This window comes from Citrus sinensis, chromosome 7 (assembly GCF_022201045.2).
Source record: "Citrus sinensis cultivar Valencia sweet orange chromosome 7, DVS_A1.0, whole genome shotgun sequence".
NCBI classification, from domain to species: Eukaryota; Viridiplantae; Streptophyta; class Magnoliopsida; order Sapindales; family Rutaceae; genus Citrus; species Citrus sinensis.
Window position 1 is genome coordinate 6,473,593 of NC_068562.1, and position 19,168 is coordinate 6,492,760.

Genomic DNA, 19,168 nt, shown 5'->3' on the forward strand with positions numbered 1-19,168 from the left:
CAACTCTCGCTGTCTTTGCCTTTCTCGCGCTTTCCCTTCCACCGACGAGGATCATCAACCAAGGATGTCAGTTGTTTGCAGTGATTAGGCGGGGACAGGATTCGAACCTGCAGTCTTCAGGTCATGGGCCTGATGAGTCGACCAATTCCTCTACCCCGCTTCTTCCCCTTCTCTTTCTTTCACTATTCCCACCGAGGTCCCCCGCTTTGGTTGCTTGGCTAGTGAAGTTAGCCAAGTCCGGGATGTGTCATCGTAAGCCTTGGGATCTTCTAATTTAGCAGACATACATGTGTTTTGCATTGCCTTCGAATTTGCTTTTGAACTTTTACTTTATTTTGTCCAACTCTTCCTGCCTTCCACTCTTTGCATCAGATTCTTGCTAAATGGAAACTAGCTGTAAATTTGTGCGTGTGACATTAGATTTTTTTTTTTTTTTTTAATCTTTGCCATGAGCTATAAATACTGAACGAAGGGGAGTAGCATTGCCACCACACCAAATAACTTGAATTCCTAAAATTTCATCTAATACTGAATAACCATGGCTGAGGCTCTTGTTTCCAGAATCATAGAACAACTGGCGTCGATCGCGGGGGTAGGTGAAGCAGTCCAAAGCCTTCTCAGCAATTTCCAGGCCATTGAACCTGTGCTTGAAGATGCAGAGTGCAGACTAGTGAACGAGACAGCCGTGAGGCATTGGCTACTTAAGCTTAAAGACACATCCAATGACATTGATGATGTTTTGGACGAGTGGAACACCGGCATGAAGGAAGTTGAAAATGCTTATAAGAATTCGAGAAAGGTACGCTCTCTCAACCTCTGCAATGGCTTTTGCTATAGGCCAGTTGTTCCGCATTATGACATTGCTGTCAAGATAAAGAATCTAAGTAAAACACTGGACGATATTGCAAGGGAAAAAGATAGGTTCAGTTTCAGTTTGACTAGTGGCACACGAGAACTGAAACCACCAATGACTACGTCTGTTATTGATGTGTCAAAAGTTCGTGGAAGGGATGAGGAGAAGAAAACAATTATAGACTTGCTGTTGGGTAGTAGTAGCCAAGAAAAAATGTCCCTCCCTATCATTTCCATATTAGGGACTGGTGGTGTTGGGAAAACTACTCTTGCTCGATTAGTTTTTAACGAGGTCAAAGTTGATGCCCATTTCGACAAAAGAATATGGGTGTGTTTCTCTGACCCTGTTGATGAGATTAGGGTTGCCAAAGCGATCCTTGAATCTTTTCGAGATGTTGTATCGGCTGTTGCTGCATTTGACACTTTGCTGCGGCACATTGAGAAATCTGTCAAGGGAAAGAAGTTTCTTCTCGTCCTTGATGATGTATGGAGTGGAAATCCCACAAAGTGGGAAGAGTTGGTGAGCACTCTTAAGTTTGGTTCTCCGGAAAGTAGAATATTGGTGACAACACGTAAGGAAGATGTTGCAAAAATGATGCGAACCACCAGCATGATCTTGTTAGCTAAATTACCTGACAATGATTGCTGGTCGTTGTTCAGTCAAATTGCATTTTCCGGAAGGACAACTGAAGAGTGCCAAAAATTAACAGATATTGGTAGAATGATTGCGGACAAGTGCAATGGCTTGCCTCTTGCTGCAAAGACTTCAGGGAGTCTGTTAAGCTTGAAAACAACAATGGAACAGTGGAAAACTGTCTTAGATAGTGAAATATGGAAAGTAGAAGATGTGGAGAAAGGGCTTTTGCCCCCTCTGGTAATTAGCTACTTCGATTTGCCATCTATAGTGAGAAGATGTTTTTCATACTGTGCCATATTTCCTAAAGGCTATGAGATAAATAAAGATCACTTAATCAAGTTATGGATGGCTCAGGGTTATCTTAAGGTAGAGGGGAGGGAAGATATGGAGTTAATTGGTGAAGAGTGTTTTGTAAACTTGGCAACTCGTTCTTTCTTTCAAGATTTTGAAAGAAGTGAATATGATGGCAGCATAATAAGTTGTAAGATGCATGATATAGTGCATGATTTTGCTCAGTTTCTTGCACAACCCATGTGTAATGAAACAAAATTGCGTAGTCTTTCGATTGTTCACAAGAGCAATTCATCTACTATATTTCCAGGGATAAGGGACAGCGTGGCTGACATAGCTCTTCCAAGCTTATTTGATAGATTGACGTGCCTAAGGACGTTATGTTTGCGTTGTCATGAAAGACATTTTTGTTTGTCAATTGCCAGACTCCCCAGAAACATAAAGAAGTTGAAACATCTGAGGTACCTTAATTTGAGTAACAATGATGCGATATATGAGTTGCCTGAGGCACTGTGTGATTTGTGTAATCTACAAACGTTAGATGTGAGCAATTGTGGGAATCTTCATGCGTTGCCTCAAGGGATAGCCAAGTTAATCAACCTGAGACATCTAATAAATGAGGGGACTCCTTTACTGTACTTGCCCAAAGGATTGGAGAGATTGACTTGTCTTCGGACGTTAAGTGAATTCACTGTTAGCGATATCGAAAATGTAAGCAAAGCAGGTAGCCTGCAGTGTTTGCAGAACTTGAACCATCTCCAAGGGTCACTTGTTTTGACAGCATTAGGAAATGTGACTGATGTTGGTGAAGCCAAAAGTGCAAAACTGGAGAGCAAGAAACACCTTGTTTGTTTGAGGCTAGAGTTCATTAAGTTGGGTCGAGTAGAATTGGTGGATAAGGATAATGAAGTTCTTGAAGCCTTGCAGCCTTCCCCAGATTTGGAGAAGTTAACGATATGTGACTATAAAAGCAAGATTATAAGTCCCAGTTGGTTGATGTCACTAACCGAGTTAAGGATGTTAAATCTCCAGCGCTATGGAAAATGTGAGCAACTGCCATCTTTGGGAAGGTTGCCATCCCTGGAATCACTTGTTGTGGAAGCTCTGTCAAGCGTGAGGAGAGTGGGTAATGAATTTTTGGGGATAGAAAGTGATGGCATATCATTGTCTTCCTCGTCAGTTGTCTTTCCGAAATTGAAGTTTCTCGAGTTTAGGGACATGGATGAGTGGGAAGAGTGGGATTACGTGATTTCTGGACAAAAAGATATTAAAATCATGCCACGTCTTCACCGCTTGAAACTTGATGGTTGCCACAAATTGAAGGCATTGCCAGACCACCTTCTTCTAACGACAAAGATGAATGAGCTGACGATGAATTGGTGCTCGGTTCTCAAAGAACGTTATGGAAGGACAGGAGACTGGCGGTACAAGGTTTCTCACATCCCTAATATCAGAGATTGAATAATGGCTATGTGCCAAGAAAAAGCCCAGAAATTCTGAGACTGCCGTGCCGCAAGTGCATCTGTCCCCCAGGTAACTTCTTCCTGTCCTCATTTTTTATCAGTTAAAATATCGCTTTTGTTCAATGCAAAATCTTGCACACAGCAGTCAGCGAGTAATTCAAAAGTATCACATTTATTTTAGGAACTGTTTTGTTGAGCACCAGCTAAGTCTTCCTCATTCCCTAGATTATTGCAAGATTGAAAGTATTTTGGACTTTCCGGAGCTGAATGTCGTTAGATTTGTTGAAAAAATTAAAAAATTAATTTATGTCCTCATATTTTTTCTATTCTACATTTGCACTTTAAAAAGTCAATGGCACAATTATAAAAGTTAAAATAGCTAAGTCCATGTTAGCAATATATATTCTATCAACTACTAGTCCACTACACGGTTCAGGCGTTGGATTAGGTTAGCTTCAGGCCACATAATTTAGCCTCAAAATGCGACTTTCTTGTTGGGAATTAGTGGTTTGCTTGAGTATTATTATGATTAAGTCCACTAAAAATACTAATGCGGGGGTGACATGGCATGCATAATCAGGGGCTAATGCCAAATATTGACTTTTTATGTTACAGAACTAATTATTTCTCAGTAACTAATTTTTCGGTTTTTGTCTTGACAAATTTATCGCCACGTTCCATATATTATGGCTAAATATTTGATTAAAGAAGTGATAATTTCAGTTTATATACAATGCTGTTAATTTGAAGAGGGTGGTCTTCAAGTGGGGCCCGCTGGCGTGGGGAAGGAGCCGAAAGGGTCAAAGGAAAGCCGCGTAGTGGGAGGCTAACAAATTCTTCAAGCACTTCCTATAAAAGCAGTTGGTCAGTCCCTTGTTTGGATCACTCAAAAAGCCAAGAAGGCAAGAAGCCAAAAGCTTGGAGAGAGATATGGCTACTAAGAGGCATCATCATCTTTGCTCAAGCTACTTCTTGCTGCTATTACCGTTGCTTTTGCAGTTTTATTCTGGTATTTTACTAATATATATATATATACACTCTCTTATATGAGATGGTGGGGAAATTTAGCACTTTTATTGCGGTAGTTACTTTTTCAGAAAATTGTTTTCGGGTACTTATGAACTGAAAAAGAAAAGCAAAATTTTATTTATTTTTAATATGACATAGTAATAAAATGAGATGTGTGTGTTCTTGTATATTCAGTGTGCCATTCATTTGAATGTTTATAAATAAAAATACACACGGCTACGCGGAAAAAAAAAAATTGTTTTTAATATACATACACGTAATCCTAATTGAAATAAAGTGTGCCACGAGCTACACATCCGCTAACATTTTGATTTGCTTTCTGAAATATTTTCTATGTAGCATGTTATAAATATACATATACCATTTTATTTATTTATTTATTTATTTTCTTGTTTGAATTTGACGCAGGTGAAAGCCAGCTCCAGTTTAATTATTATGCAGAGAGTTGTCCGAAAGCAGAGGACATCATAAAACAACAGGTCATTAACCTATACAACAAACATGGAAACACAGCAGTCTCGTGGGTCAGAAATCTTTTCCACGATTGCATCGTCAAGGTTCGTATACATACATACATATATATATAGAACTCACATAGCATAATTTTGTTATCTTTAATATTGTCATATTGATATAATGATCATAGCTTTGTTAATTTGCTACAACAATTAAGCTGCCCAAAAATTTGCAGTCATGTGATGCGTCGCTCTTGCTGAAGAAAGCGGGTGGTATTGTATCAGAGCAGGCATCGGAAAGAAGTTTCGGCATGAGGAATTTCAGGTATGTGGACACAATCAAAGAAGCCCTCGAAGAAGAATGCCCAGTGACTGTTTCTTGTGCTGATATCGTCGCCCTGTCTGCTAGAGAGGGCATTGTGATGGTACGTTAATTATTGCAAATAAAGAATAAAAAAAACTGATGCAACATTTAGTAGATTGAAATGAATATTGAATAGTGGGTGGGCGTGTTACTCACAGCTGGGAGGACCACGCATTGAAATGAAAACCGGGCGGAAAGATAGCAGGGAAAGTTACTTCACAGAGGTGGACAAGTTGATCCCTAACCACAACGATAGCTTATCCACAGTGCTTTCTGCTTTTCAATCTACTGGCATTGACGTTGAGGGAACTGTTGCTCTCCTAGGTATATATTTTTAATTTCTTGTTTCATCATGAGCTTGACTGAATTGAAGTTTCTAAACTTTTACGAAAAAACTGGCTTCTGTTTTCTGTGCAGGAGCCCACTCTGTAGGACGAGTTCATTGTGTCAATCTAGTGCACAGACTCTATCCCACCGTCGATCCAAGTTTAAATCCGGAATACGGAGAATACCTAAAACGCCGATGTCCAACGCCAAATCCGGATCCAAAGGCAGTGTTATATGCGAGAAACGACCCAGAAACGCCCATGATTATCGATAACAACTACTACAAGAACTTGCTAAACCAAAAGGGATTACTCATTGTTGATCAACAATTAGCTTCTGATCCAAGAACCGCTCCTTTTGTTGAAAAGATGGCTGCTGATAATGGCTATTTCCACCAACAGTTTTCGAGGGCTGTGGGCTTGTTATCCGAGAATAATCCGCTTACTGAAGACCAAGGGGAAATAAGAAAGGATTGTCGTTATGCAAATAGCAATACTAACAATGTTTACTGAATACCAATGTTTCAGCATGTAGGGGTGAAATTACTGACAAACTTGTATTAATACTGTTGGCTACAACTTGGAATTGGTGTGCAAATATGCAATAAAAATTCAGTGCAAGACTTTCCAATTGCACCCTTTTTACGTGTGCTCTAGAATCCCCAGTTGGTTTCACTCTTAATTTTGTACTCTATTAGAGTTCGTTAATAATGAAGCAAATCTTTCGAAGCACCGGTGTAGATCAGAGTTTTCCTTTATATTAAATTATATATGTGTTCGTGTACGTATGAATGTGTGCATGTATGTATGATTTTTTTTAGTAAGTATGCTCATAGCTATTGTTTGAGGAGTAAAATGCGAGCATGACCAGAGGTTGCTTGGTGCGAATCGTACTCTCCTTAGTTAAGGTGCGAGGAAATCCGCTCACGGAGAAATCTCCTCTTCTCTATGTACCGAAGGTCGAGCATGCGTGGTCGGTTGGTTGATGCGAGGAGGGAGTCTGCACCACGTCGACTGTTTGGTTTGGTCAAAGGCCGACCCGTAATTCTTTCCAAGATATTTGGGCATGAAGCCAATTCACCAATGATCATGTAGTGCATCCATGCGCGATCGTGTCGTGCACCCACTTATGGTCGTGCGTCAATATTGGGGCGGTGGTTTTGGGTACCTATAAAAGCCCCAACCAGGTAAGTAAGGGCTTTTTCTTTTCTTTTTTGGCTTCCTTTTTTTAACTGAATTTTGACTCTCTCTCTCTCTCTCTCTACTCGACATCTTTCTGCTTTAATCTTTCTAAGAGAACTGTTTGGGAGGGATACTGTTTGGGACAAATGCGTCGAAGGGACCAGGAATGACGAGCAGACATCTGATGGCGGAGTTCTGCGCACCGGTGTTTTCCGTTAAAGCCTGGCGCGTGGAAGAACAGGAGCAGAAACATCCTGCTCGTCCACGATGTTGTCGTCCGCGAGGCCAATTCCTATAAAAGGCATGAGGCCATTCCGGCTAGAGACCGAGAGGCGAGGAGACCCGGTCGACGGCAGTTGGCAAGACGCGCTCTCCAGCACGAGAACCTAGGCACAACAGCCACGCTTTCCCCAGAACCGCGACGTAACACGCAAGATCTCACGGAGCCATGACAGCCACACTTTCCCCAGAACCGTGGCGTAACACGCAAGGTCTCACAGAGCCGTGGCAGCCACGCTTTCCCCTGAACCGTGGCGTAACACGCTAGATCCCATGTTTTGCCCATAACGCAGCAGTTGGAGTCCCATACCGTCTCGAAAAGAGCGGAAGACTGAGATTCAGAGGAAGCCTATAAAAAGGTAGCCAACGAAGGTAAAAGGGTTAGCATTCTTAAGATAAAAGAGAAAACCACAAAAAAACCATAAGACCTGTGGCAAGCGTTCCCCGAACCTTCGTATCTGACTTGAGCGTCGGAGGGTTTGCGCCGGGAGAACAACCGGCGTACTCTGACTTGTCTGTGTGTGCAGGGACATCCGGAGAAGAAGCATTACTAGGAGACCTCCTGGTCGTGGTAGAGTTGATCGAGCAGGGATCCTGGTCGTAGAACGAGGAGAACCGGAATCTCGCATCAACATTTTGGCGCCGTCTGTGGGGATCCAGAGCAAAAAGCTTCTGTCGGTAGCAAGAAGAGGGGTGGAGTAAGCGAAAGTCAATGGAGATAGGAGGAAGTAGCGCACAAGGGGGTGACATAAGGCTTAACGATTCCGTGACGCTGAGGGAGGTGATCAGCGAAGCACGGGAAAAAGTCATGTTCGACCGGATGGAGCGAATGGAAAAGCAGATGGAAACCTTGACAACCATCCTGCATGAGCTGCGGAACGAGCGAAGGGTAACCCAAGAGGGAAGGGTGAGAGGCGGTGGAGCGGCACCAGGTACCGATAGTGCGGAGAGAAGTCGAACCGCTGGGAGATTTGGCGGTGAGAGAGGTAACGTACCTCTGCGGGGAGAATTTCATAGAGAAAGAGAGCAGTCCCCGGTAAGACAGACTTGTGACGGGGGCGACGGGGTGGTGAACGCAGAGGAAACAGAACTGAGGCAACACTTACATGATGCAGAGCGAGAGCGGGATCAAGCTGCAGCGCGCGACCCTGGTCGCGCAGGACAGCTGGAGGAGGAAGTGCGAAGGCTAGCGCAAATAATTGATGACATGCAAGGGAGGAACAGAGCCCCTGGTTGGAGGATAATGCTGGACGGGGAATCACCGCTCGCAGCAGAGATCATGAGGGCAGTTATTCCAAGAGATTTCCGCCTCCCCGACCTCAGATACTCGGGAAGAACTGACCCGCTGGTGCACATAGAGCGCTTCAACGACATAACGGGGGTCCAGGGATTATCTCCATCCCAAAGGTGCAGGGTGTTCCCACTATCCCTTGAGGGACGTGCACGAGAATGGTACAGGAAACTTCCTCGGGGCAGCATAAAAACCTTCGAGCAGATGTGCCAGGAATTCGCAGAGCAGTTTAGTGGGGCAATGTCGCCGGAAGATGACATGATGGAGCTGAAGAGCATGAAACAGGGGGAGCAAGAAACCCTTCGGGAATTCATCAAGAGGTTTCACCGGGCTGTCCTCGACTTGGGAGCCTTCAACCACCCTCAGGCGTTAAGGGGACTGAAAGAAGGGGTGAAGATAGGAAGGCTGTGGTACAATTTGAGAAGCCCAGCTATTCAAACGTATGCAGCCGCATACGAACAGGCTAAAAGAGACATCGAGATTGAGGAGGAGAAGGCTGCACGGATCAAGACAGACCAGTTGGAAGGGTTAGGGAGGAAAGAGAAGAAAGCATTACCAACTAATGGACCGAACAGGAGGAGGGACCACCAGATCTCCGGTAGTGGAGCAGGAGGTAGGGTAATTGCTTACCAGCCTCATCAGAGGCCGCCACAGTATCAGCGCAGCAGGGCGCCACCTCCTCGCTCCCCAGCTAGGGAGCCTTGGAGAAGACATGATTCGGCATCCGGCGACCTTCATCAACATTCCCACGGTAGCAGGACGAGCAGACCAGAAGCACTCCCACCGCCCCCAACTCACAGTGGGGCAAACAGAGAAAGAGCAGTGCATCTGGTCGACCAGAACCAGGACTATGGGCGGTACACTCCCTTGAAGATGCCCCTGGATGAGGTGTACGAGGCCATAAAGGGTCGAGGGCTGCTGCACCTCCCCACACCAATAACAAAGCTACCCAACAGGAGGGATAGAGGACGTTATTGTAAGTTCCATGGCACCCATGGCCATACCACAGCAGAGTGTAGAGATCTCAAGACCCAGGTCGAAGATTTGGTGAGAAATCGGTACCTGGACGAGTTTATGGATGGGACTTTCCCGATGGTGGCCACCACGGATGAAGGGGAGCAGAGTGATGGAATCTTGAGACGCGAGCCGCCCGCAGCGAGGGTGATAGCTGGGGGCCCAACGTTGGCTGGAGATTCGAACAGATCGAGAAAAAATTATGCCAGATACGCCATGACCAGTAAAGAGATACTCTTCAACACCCCAGCAGCCAAACGAGCAAGGGTCAGGCAAGTGCCAATCATGTGGACGGATGAGGATGAGGAAGGGATTCTATACCCCCACGAGGACGCTTTAGTCATCAAGGCCACGATCGCTAGCAAGAAGTTTGACCGGATACTGGTTGATACGGGGAGCTCAGTTGATGTGCTATTTAAATCAACTTTGGAAGAGATGGGAATAGCCGACCGGAAGTTGGAATACACCAACACCTCCTTGAAGGGGTTCGGAGGAGGGAAGCTGGTCCCTCTGGGCGTGGTCGAACTGCCTATCACAATCGGGAGCCCCCCGACAGAAAGAACAATGATACTGGACTTCGTCGTAGTGGACGAGGAAGGTCCTTACCAGATGATCCTAGGTCGGCCATTTTTAAGGATGAGCAAAGCGGTGCTGTCCAACCATTATCTGTCTCTAAAGTACCGGGTGAATGGGGTAGTCGGAGTGGTACGAGGAGACCAGAGGATCGCAAGAAGCTGCTACTCCTCGGCAGCAAGGGAGGCGATGCAGATAACATCCCTCGATACCCGAGTGGAAAACAAGACTGGCAGACAAGAACCCGTAGAGGATCTGGAAACAGTAAGCATGGGACCGGAGAACCCGGGAAAGACGATCAGAATCGGGTCGAGACTTGAGGGAGAGCAAAAGCAGGAGTTGGTGAAATGCTTACAGGCTCATGCCGACGTGTTTGCCTGGACACATGAGGACATGCCAGGGATTGACCCAGAGGTAGCATGTCATAGGCTGGCAATAAAGAAAGGTGCTCGGGCAGTAAGGCAGAAGAGGAGGTGCTTCAACCAGGAGAGGTATGAGGCTGTAAGTGATGAGGTGGAGAAGCTTCTGAGAGCAGGGTTCATTCGGGAAGTTAATTACCCAGAGTGGATATCGAACGTGGTGTTGGTAAAGAAGGCGAACGGCAAGTGGAGGATGTGTGTGGATTTCACAGACCTCAATAAGGCGTGCCCAAAAGACAGCTTCCCTTTACCAAAGATCGATCAGCTAGTAGATTCAACGGCTGGACATGGTCTGCTTAGCTTCATGGACGCATTCTCGGGATACAACCAGATCCCCATGTACGAGCCGGATGAGGAGAGCACGGCTTTCATCACTAACCAAGGTCTGTTCTGTTACAGGGTGATGCCATTCGGTCTCAAGAATGCTGGGGCCACCTATCAAAGGCTGGTGAATAAAGTCTTTAAGCCCTTGATCGGGAAAACCATGGAGGTGTACGTGGACGACATGATCACCAAGTCCAAAGTCCCGAAGGAACATGTCAGACATCTCGAGGAGACGTTCGAGCTTTTGAGGAAGTATAAGATGAAGCTCAACCCGGAGAAGTGTGCTTTCGGGGTCGAGTCCGGGAAATTCCTGGGATTCATGGTGAGCCATAGGGGGATTGAAGCAAATCCCGAGAAGATCCAGGCGATTGTGCAAATGACGTCTCCTCGAAACCTGAAGGAGATGCAGAGCCTCACGGGGAGGTTGGCGGCGTTGAGCAGATTCATATCCAAGGCTACAGATAAGTGTCAGTCATTCTTTCAAGTGATAAGGAGGGGAAAGAAAACGGAATGGACCCCAGAATGCGAGGAAGCCTTCCGGAACTTGAAGCATTACTTGCAGCAAGCTCCGCTACTGTCCACACCGAGGGATGGGGACAAGTTGAATCTGTATTTGGCGGTATCTGATCGGGCCGCCAGTTCCGTTCTGGTGAGAGAGGAAGAAGGAATTCAGTATCCGATATACTACACCAGCAAGGCCCTGCTCGACGCTGAGACCAGATACCCAACGATGGAGAAATGGGCACTGGCCCTTGTGGTTGCTGCTCGGAAGTTGAGGCCGTACTTTCAAGCATTCCCGGTCTCGGTAATCACCAACCAGCCATTGCGTCAAATTCTGCACAAGCCGGATGCCTCTGGTCGGCTCGTCAAATGGGCTGTAGAGCTGAGCGAATTCGACTTAGACTATAAACCCCGCGCGGCGATAAAGGCCCAGGCAATGGCCGATTTCGTAGCTGAGTTCGCGGAGCCTGAAGTATGCTTGGATCAGCAAGATGCAGATATAGGCAACGACGAAACTCAAGTATGGCAGATATCTGTGGATGGGTCATCAGGAGAGCGGGGTTCAGGAGCAGGGATTGTCCTGGAAGGCCCAGAGGGGGAGGAGATCTCTTATGCTGTAAAGTTGGAATTCGCAGCCACAAATAACCAGGCAGAATATGAAGCCTTGATAGCAGGGCTGGAATTGGCTAGGGCCGTGAAAGCGGACAGAGTTAAGATCAGAACCGATTCCCAGCTGGTTGCGAATCATGTCAGTGAAAGATTCCAACCAAGAGAGGAGAAGATGGAACAGTACCTAAGGATAGTCAGGCAGATGATGGGGAAGTTCGAAGCAGTGGAGGTGATACAAATCCCCAGGGAGCAGAATAGTCGAGCAGACATTTTGGCTAGGATGGCAGCCGTCGCCGACCCAAAAATGCCAAAGTCGGTCCCCCTAGAAGTAAAGTCTCGCCCGAGTATCGAGCAAAATTTGGGGGTGTTGCGGATAGAACAAAAAAGCTCGTGGAGGGACCCGATAGTTTCGTACCTTAGAGACGGGGTCTTACCACCAGATAAGCTACGGGCTCGGAAGATTAGAGCTCAGGCCTCGAGATACACGATGATCGATGGGGTACTGTATCGACGAGGATATACATTACCGTTCCTTCGGTGTTTGGACGATGACGACGCGGATTACGTGCTGAGGGAAGTGCATGAAGGAATTTGCGGAAATCATTCTGGCGGGAGGTCCCTGGCCCACAAGGTCTTAAGGCAGGGATATTTCTGGCCGACGATGCACCAGGATGCGCAAAGGAAGACCAGGAGCTGTGCAAGCTGCCAGAGTTTTGCAAATTTTTCTAACCAACCACCAGAGAAGCTCACCTCCATGGCCTCCCCTTGGCCATTCGCTCAATGGGGAATTGATCTGATCGGCCCATTGCCAAAGGGACGAGGAGCAGCAACACATGCGATAGTCGCTGTAGATTACTTCACGAAGTGGATAGAGGTAGAAGCCCTTAGCAGGATCACAGAGAAGAAAACAACAGACTTCGTGTGGAGAAACCTGGTCTGTCGATACGGGATCCCATATGCCTTGGTAACGGATAATGGCAGGCAGTTCGATAATCACAGCTTCAGGGATTTCTGCCAGAACCTCGGGATAGAGCTGAAGTATTGCTCGCCTGCTCACCCCCAATCGAATGGACAAGTAGAAGCAGCCAACAAGACAGTCAAGAGGCTTCTGAAAACCAGGCTCGGAGCAAAAAAGGGTGCGTGGGTTGACGAGCTGTCAGGTGTGCTATGGGCATACAGAACAACCCACAAAACCGCAACGGGGGAGACACCGTTCGCTTTGGCTTTCGGACATGAAGCGGTCGTGCCGGCTGAGGTAGGAACGACCACACACCGGACAGATCACTTCAATGAGCAGGAGAACGACGAGCAGATATGTTTGAATCTTGATCTGCTAATGGAGAGGAGGGAACAAGCAGCCGAGCGATCAGTCACTTACCAACAGAGGGTTGCTCGGTATTATAACCAGAAGGTGAACATACGGCAATTCAGGGTCGGAGACTGGGTACTGAGAAGAGTGAATCAGAGCACCAAAGATTCGACTCAAGGAGTGCTGGGACCGAATTGGGAAGGGCCGTATAGAGTCAAGCAGATAGCGGGGCCCGGAGCTTACAAGCTGGTTCGCGCGGACGGCCACGAAGTGAAACGCCCATGGAACGCAGCACACCTCCGAAAATACTTCCAGTAAGACTTGCTCACATTTTAAAGCAATTTCTGCTCATGCTGTCTATCTTTTATTTTTATGTTTTATGTCCGAACAATTTCATGTAAGTCAAATCCTGCCATTAATGTAACGTCGACGAATTTATTTCGCTTGAAACCGAAAAAAAAAAAAAAAAAAAAAAAAAAAAAAACCAAAGGCATGCAAAGGCCCGCCAAGTCTCAGAGCCTGTCTTATGGCGAGACAGAAGCCAAGCATGCCAGGATCTGCTCGGCCACGAGAAGGCAGCAGAATCCAAATCGTTTGAAGAAAATCCTAAGGCATGCAAAGGCTCGCCAAGTCTCAGAGCCTGTCTTATGGCGAGACAGAAGCCAAGCATGCCAGGATCTGCTCGGCCACGAGAAGGCAGCAGAATCCAAATCGTTTGAAGAAAATCCTAAGGCATGCAAAGGCTCGCCAAGTCTCAGAGCCTGTCTTATGGCGAGACAGAAGCCAAGCATGCCAGGATCTGCTCGGCCACGAGAAGGCAGCAGAATCCAAATCGTTTGAAGAAAATCCTAAGGCATGCAAAGGCTCGCCAAGTCTCAGAGCCTGTCTTATGGCGAGACAGAAGCCAAGCATGCCAGGATCTGCTCGGCCACGAGAAGGCAGCAGAATCCAAATCGTTTGAAGAAAATCCTAAGGCATGCAAAGGCTCGCCAAGTCTCAGAGCCTGTCTTATGGCGAGACAGAAGCCAAGCATGCCAGGATCTGCTCGGCCACGAGAAGGCAGCAGAATCCAAATCGTTTGAAGAAAATCCTAAGGCATGCAAAGGCTCGCCAAGTCTCAGAGCCTGTCTTATGGCGAGACAGAAGCCAAGCATGCCAGGATCTGCTCGGCCACGAGAAGGCAGCAGAATCCAAATCGTTTGAAGAAAATCCTAAGGCATGCAAAGGCTCGCCAAGTCTCAGAGCCTGTCTTATGGCGAGACAGAAGCCAAGCATGCCAGGATCTGCTCGGCCACGAGAAGGCAGCAGAATCCAAATCGTTTGAAGAAAATCCTAAGGCATGCAAAGGCTCGCCAAGTCTCAGAGCCTGTCTTATGGCGAGACAGAAGCCAAGCATGCCAGGATCTGCTCGGCCACGAGAAGGCAGCAGAATCCAAATCGTTTGAAGAAAATCCTAAGGCATGCAAAGGCTCGCCAAGTCTCAGAGCCTGTCTTATGGCGAGACAGAAGCCAAGCATGCCAGGATCTGCTCGGCCACGAGAAGGCAGCAGAATCCAAATCGTTTGAAGAAAATCCTAAGGCATGCAAAGGCTCGCCAAGTCTCAGAGCCTGTCTTATGGCGAGACAGAAGCCAAGCATGCCAGGATCTGCTCGGCCACGAGAAGGCAGCAGAATCCAAATCGTTTGAAGAAAATCCTAAGGCATGCAAAGGCTCGCCAAGTCTCAGAGCCTGTCTTATGGCGAGACAGAAGCCAAGCATGCCAGGATCTGCTCGGCCACGAGAAGGCAGCAGAATCCAAATCGTTTGAAGAAAATCCTAAGGCATGCAAAGGCTCGCCAAGTCTCAGAGCCTGTCTTATGGCGAGACAGAAGCCAAGCATGCCAGGATCTGCTCGGCCACGAGAAGGCAGCAGAATCCAAATCGTTTGAAGAAAATCCTAAGGCATGCAAAGGCTCGCCAAGTCTCAGAGCCTGTCTTATGGCGAGACAGAAGCCAAGCATGCCAGGATCTGCTCGGCCACGAGAAGGCAGCAGAATCCAAATCGTTTGAAGAAAATCCTAAGGCATGCGAAGGCTCGACAAAGTCTCAAAGCCTGTCTTAGGGCCAGACAAAAGGCCAGCATGCAAGGATCTGCTCGTTCGCGAGAAGGCGAGCAGGCTCCAAAGCATTTGGAAAGTTTTCTATGGCACGCAAAGGCCTCACCAAGTCTCAAAGCCTGTCTTACGGCGAGACAGAAGCGATCAGCGTTTCAGACGAAAATTAATTCATGAGTACGACACGAGATAGTAATCAACAACATTTTTATTAATGGCTAACAGAGGGGATAAATTTCATAAACGTCGTTCATTACAATACAAGAAGAAATATATCAAAAAGATGGTGGGTCAGTGAGCCGAGCAGCATCGGTTGGCTGGACCTCCTCGGGTGCGGGAGGGGTATCACCAGTTGCGTCCGGGGGGGTGCTCGCCTCGCCAACATCAGCAGGGACTGCACGAGGAGGAGAGTTACCCTCCTCAATCACGATCGGCTCTAACCCCTCGGCATCTTCCTTGGCCGCCTCCTCGTCCATATGTTGAGCAACACCAGCTGCAAGGTCATCCATCTTCAGATCAGGGTGTTGCTTCCCGAGGACGGCCATGATACAACGATACGAATGCCGAAGTCCCTGGTCGTACTGGTTGTCGGCCTCCCTCTCCAAGTTCTCTACATGAGCTCAGTGGGAATCGCGGAGAGATTCGAGCTGAGCCTCATACATAGCCCTCTGCCCTTGGAGATCCTCCTTAACCTTGGTCAGCTCCTCCTCGAGTGTAATGGCTTTTGCTTGAGCAAGGGACTCTTGCTCTATCAGCTTGAGGTTCTCGACGTTTAGCTCCCCCGCCTTTTTCTCGGCAACGTCAGCTCTGGTCGTCGCCGATTGAATGTCCTCCTTCATCTTCCTGTCGTAACGGCCAACCTTGGCCTTATAGTAGGTGGCCATGCAGCTGAGATGGAAAGCACTGTACTGCATGGCTCCCACCAGCTCGCCCAGGGTACAACCGTCAAAGCCCTCCAGGTCCTTCTTGCTCACGAGTTTAGACAACTCATTGAGATAGGGAACCAAGTGTTCTGGTCGGCTGTCGGGTAAGCGGGACCGAGGCACAACAGGTGGAGAAGAGGAAGCAGGATCAGTGGCCGCTCTACTGGATTCCCCGACTCTAGCAGAGGCAGGAGGGAGAGCCTGCAAGGGAGGAACCTGCTGCACGATGTTCTTTCGCTTCGCAGCGGGAGCATCTTTGTCCTGGTCCCTATCGGTTGTTGGAGGCCGAGAGCGTTTCCTGGTCAGAGCTCCAATCACTGCGTCCTCCATCTTATGGCCAGGAAGTATCAACCGAGACTCGAGGAAGTTGTATGTAGATAGCAGTTCTCGGCTCGAGCAGGAATTGGCCAATACAGCCTCGACCCGTTTAAGCAGACCAGGTCGGAGCGGGAAGTGAACACCCCAGGAAACTACAGCACAAACAGACACTTGGTTAGAGACAAACCAATACAGCAGGAACAATTATGGATACAAGACATCTAAAGCGAGCAGGCAACCTGGGACCGTGAAACGGGGTGGGACGCGACAATCCTTCCCGTCTATTTGTGCAACTTGACCCCAGGGACCCCCAGCAAAAAAGAATTTCCTCTTCCAAGTCCCACCACCACCAGTTGGAAGATCAGTTATGGGTTTCCTGCTCTTGGTACCAGATTGGAAGTAGTACCAGCCGGCATCTTTAGGGCTGCTCTTCAGCTGGTACAGATGCTTCACCTCATCAACCGTGGGCTCGCTTTGGCAACATCTGTCCCACAATATGAACAGACCAGAGAGCACTCTCCACCCGTTGGGGTTCAGCTGACCAGGAGCCAGATTTAGCCCGTTAAGTATCCGGGCAAAGTAAGGCTGCAAGGGACACCTCAGCCCATACTTAAAGCTCTCCAGATACAGGGTAACGTGTCCCCTGGGAGGCCGGCTAGGTGTATCCTTTTTTCCTGGGATCCTAAGAGGTATCTCACCAGGAATACTATACCTAAGTCGGAGGTCATTGAGCTCGTCAAACGTGGTCGTACACGACATGTAGTCAATGGCATAATCACGCGACAAGGCTCTACCCCCTACTGTACCCCGTTCTTCTGGTTGTGATGCTCCTGATGGGGACGCCTCACTAGAATCATCCCCTTGACCCTCACTCAAAGTGTTCTCCGATCCAGAAGACCCTTCTTCATCGCTACTGTCGCTCGAGGAGGTTGTTTGGGGAGACATCCTCCTAGCGCTAGTACCAACACTAGACCTAATGGGCTCTAAGGGGATCCCGGGATCAAAAGCAAAATCAGCGGGCAGACTAGGCAAAAAACCTAGTTCGTCGTCACCAACCTCAACGACCTTCTCCTTACCCTTCGACATATCCTAAGTTCTAACCAAAACACCACCGCCAACTACAACCTCAAGCAAAGCAGAGAGAAAGGAGATTACCTACAATTAACCGATACCGAAAAAAAAAAAAATAGAAAAAATACCTGAAGCAGGGACTCGGTCAGAGAGAGACAGGGATGACAGCTTTGGCGCCGAGGTTCATTCGCCGGAGAGACAAGAATGGAGAAAATGACGAGTTCGTGTTTGAAGATTTTGGGTTTCCTTACTGAGAAGCAAACTCTTGGGCTGCCAGCATTTAATGACGCATATTCCGAGAATCCCGTAACCGTCGGTTTGAAATTCAAATGGAGGGGGGGATTTCTGCCACGTCACCTCGTCCGCAATTAAATGCGACATGACTCCTGGCAGCCTTTTCCAAACCCACGCGAGCGAGTACTATCGAGTTTCTACTGCTGGTCCACTACATTACCCAACACCAGAAACTGGGGGACCGGTGTTTGGGAGGGATACTGTTTGGGACAAATGCGTCGAAGGGACCAGGAATGACGAGCAGACATCTGATGGCGGAGTTCTGCGCACCGGTGTTTTCCGTTAAAGCCTGGCGCGTGGAAGAACAGGAGCAGAAACATCCTGCTCGTCCACGATGTTGTCGTCCGCGAGGCCAATTCCTATAAAAGGCATGAGGCCATTCCGGCTAGAGACCGAGAGGCGAGGAGACCCGGTCGACGGCAGTTGGCAAGACGCGCTCTCCAGCACGAGAACCTAGGCACAACAGCCACGCTTTCCCCAGAACCGCGACGTAACACGCAAGATCTCACGGAGCCATGACAGCCACACTTTCCCCAGAACCGTGGCGTAACACGCAAGGTCTCACAGAGCCGTGGCAGCCACGCTTTCCCCTGAACCGTGGCGTAACACGCTAGATCCCATGTTTTGCCCATAACGCAGCAGTTGGAGTCCCATACCGTCTCGAAAAGAGCGGAAGACTGAGATTCAGAGGAAGCCTATAAAAAGGTAGCCAACGAAGGTAAAAGGGTTAGCATTCTTAAGATAAAAGAGAAAACCACAAAAAAGCCATAAGACCTGTGGCAAGCGTTCCCCGAACCTTCGTATCTGACTTGAGCGTCGGAGGGTTTGCGCCGGGAGAACAACCGGCGTACTCTGACTTGTCTGTGTGTGCAGGGACATCCGGAGAAGAAGCATTACTAGGAGACCTCCTGGTCGTGGTAGAGTTGATCGAGCAGGGATCCTGGTCGTAGAACGAGGAGAACCGGAATCTCGCATCAACAAGAACTATTAAAAAGACTTTCCAATTAAAAGGTAAAAAAATTAAGCCGCAAGTGTCGTGGCAAAAGTTTTTCCCAAAAGTCCAACAGCTGACTTGAGTGTTGGAAGGATTACATCGGAAAAACATATGCCGCCCCACCTACCCGTTTTTGTGAACGAAGGTAGATTTATCAGGAGGTATTCGCAATCAAAGAACAGCTCGAAGCAAAGAGATGCAAGTAGATCCATCTCCTACCAAACAAATTCAAGTGCTGAGACAGTGGTCTAGTCACAACACAGCTCAACTAGGTCTCAGCATCAACAACTACAATTTTTTTTTATTTCTTCAAAAAATACACATTTATATATGATTTTTAGGTGGAATAGACAATTTTTTCATTTGTTCCCCAAGTTTTCTGTCAATGACATAAAAACAAATCTATAAAGCATATACCTACAGTAATCATGTCTTTTTTTTTTTAATTTTTAACATATGCTAGGAAATAAATACAATTTTTTTTTATTAATTTATGTAATGTGAATGCACAAAGAAATTGTATGCATGAAATAAAATTTAATAGTAGTACGTAGTG

General features: G+C 47.4%; 3 protein-coding genes across 3 annotated transcripts; 2 read left to right on the forward strand and 1 right to left on the reverse strand.

Moving 5' to 3' along the window:
* Positions 1 to 101: 101 nt before the first annotated feature.
* On the forward strand, positions 102 to 4,115 carry LOC112498942 (putative disease resistance protein RGA3). Its single transcript, XM_052444321.1, has 2 exons — positions 102 to 3,313; positions 3,967 to 4,115. The coding sequence occupies exon 1, from the start codon at positions 539 to 541 to the stop codon at positions 3,239 to 3,241; it is 2,703 nt and encodes a 900-aa protein (XP_052300281.1). The 5' UTR covers positions 102 to 538; the 3' UTR covers positions 3,242 to 3,313; positions 3,967 to 4,115.
* A 2-nt stretch (positions 4,116 to 4,117) lies between these two features.
* LOC102619632 (peroxidase 21-like) lies at positions 4,118 to 6,066 on the forward strand. The gene is made up of 5 exons (XM_006466018.4): positions 4,118 to 4,252; positions 4,681 to 4,829; positions 4,964 to 5,152; positions 5,250 to 5,415; positions 5,509 to 6,066. The coding sequence occupies exons 1-5, from the start codon at positions 4,174 to 4,176 to the stop codon at positions 5,928 to 5,930; spliced, it is 1,005 nt and encodes a 334-aa protein (XP_006466081.2). The 5' UTR covers positions 4,118 to 4,173; the 3' UTR covers positions 5,931 to 6,066.
* A 9,566-nt stretch (positions 6,067 to 15,632) lies between these two features.
* LOC127903748 (uncharacterized) lies at positions 15,633 to 17,441 on the reverse strand. Its single transcript, XM_052444440.1, has 2 exons — positions 16,493 to 17,441; positions 15,633 to 16,405 (listed from the first exon to the last, which is right to left on the reverse strand). Exons 1-2 carry the CDS (start codon positions 17,337 to 17,339, stop codon positions 15,633 to 15,635), a joined length of 1,620 nt encoding a protein of 539 aa, XP_052300400.1. The 5' UTR covers positions 17,340 to 17,441.
* Positions 17,442 to 19,168: the final 1,727 nt, after the last annotated feature.

Coding starts and splice junctions, on each gene's coding strand:
- LOC112498942 (XM_052444321.1), top strand. CDS start 539: ATGGCTGAGGCTCTTGTTTCCAGAATCATAGAACAACTGGCGTCGATC.
- LOC102619632 (XM_006466018.4), top strand. CDS start 4,174: ATGGCTACTAAGAGGCATCATCATCTTTGCTCAAGCTACTTCTTGCTG. Junction 4,253..4,680: donor GCTTTTGCAGTTTTATTCTG/GTATTTTACTAA, acceptor AATTTGACGCAG/GTGAAAGCCAGCTCCAGTTT. Junction 5,416..5,508: donor GGGAACTGTTGCTCTCCTAG/GTATATATTTTT, acceptor TTTTCTGTGCAG/GAGCCCACTCTGTAGGACGA.
- LOC127903748 (XM_052444440.1), bottom strand. CDS start 17,339: ATGTCGAAGGGTAAGGAGAAGGTCGTTGAGGTTGGTGACGACGAACTA. Junction 16,406..16,492: donor ACCCCGTTTCACGGTCCCAG/GTTGCCTGCTCG, acceptor TTTGTGCTGTAG/TTTCCTGGGGTGTTCACTTC.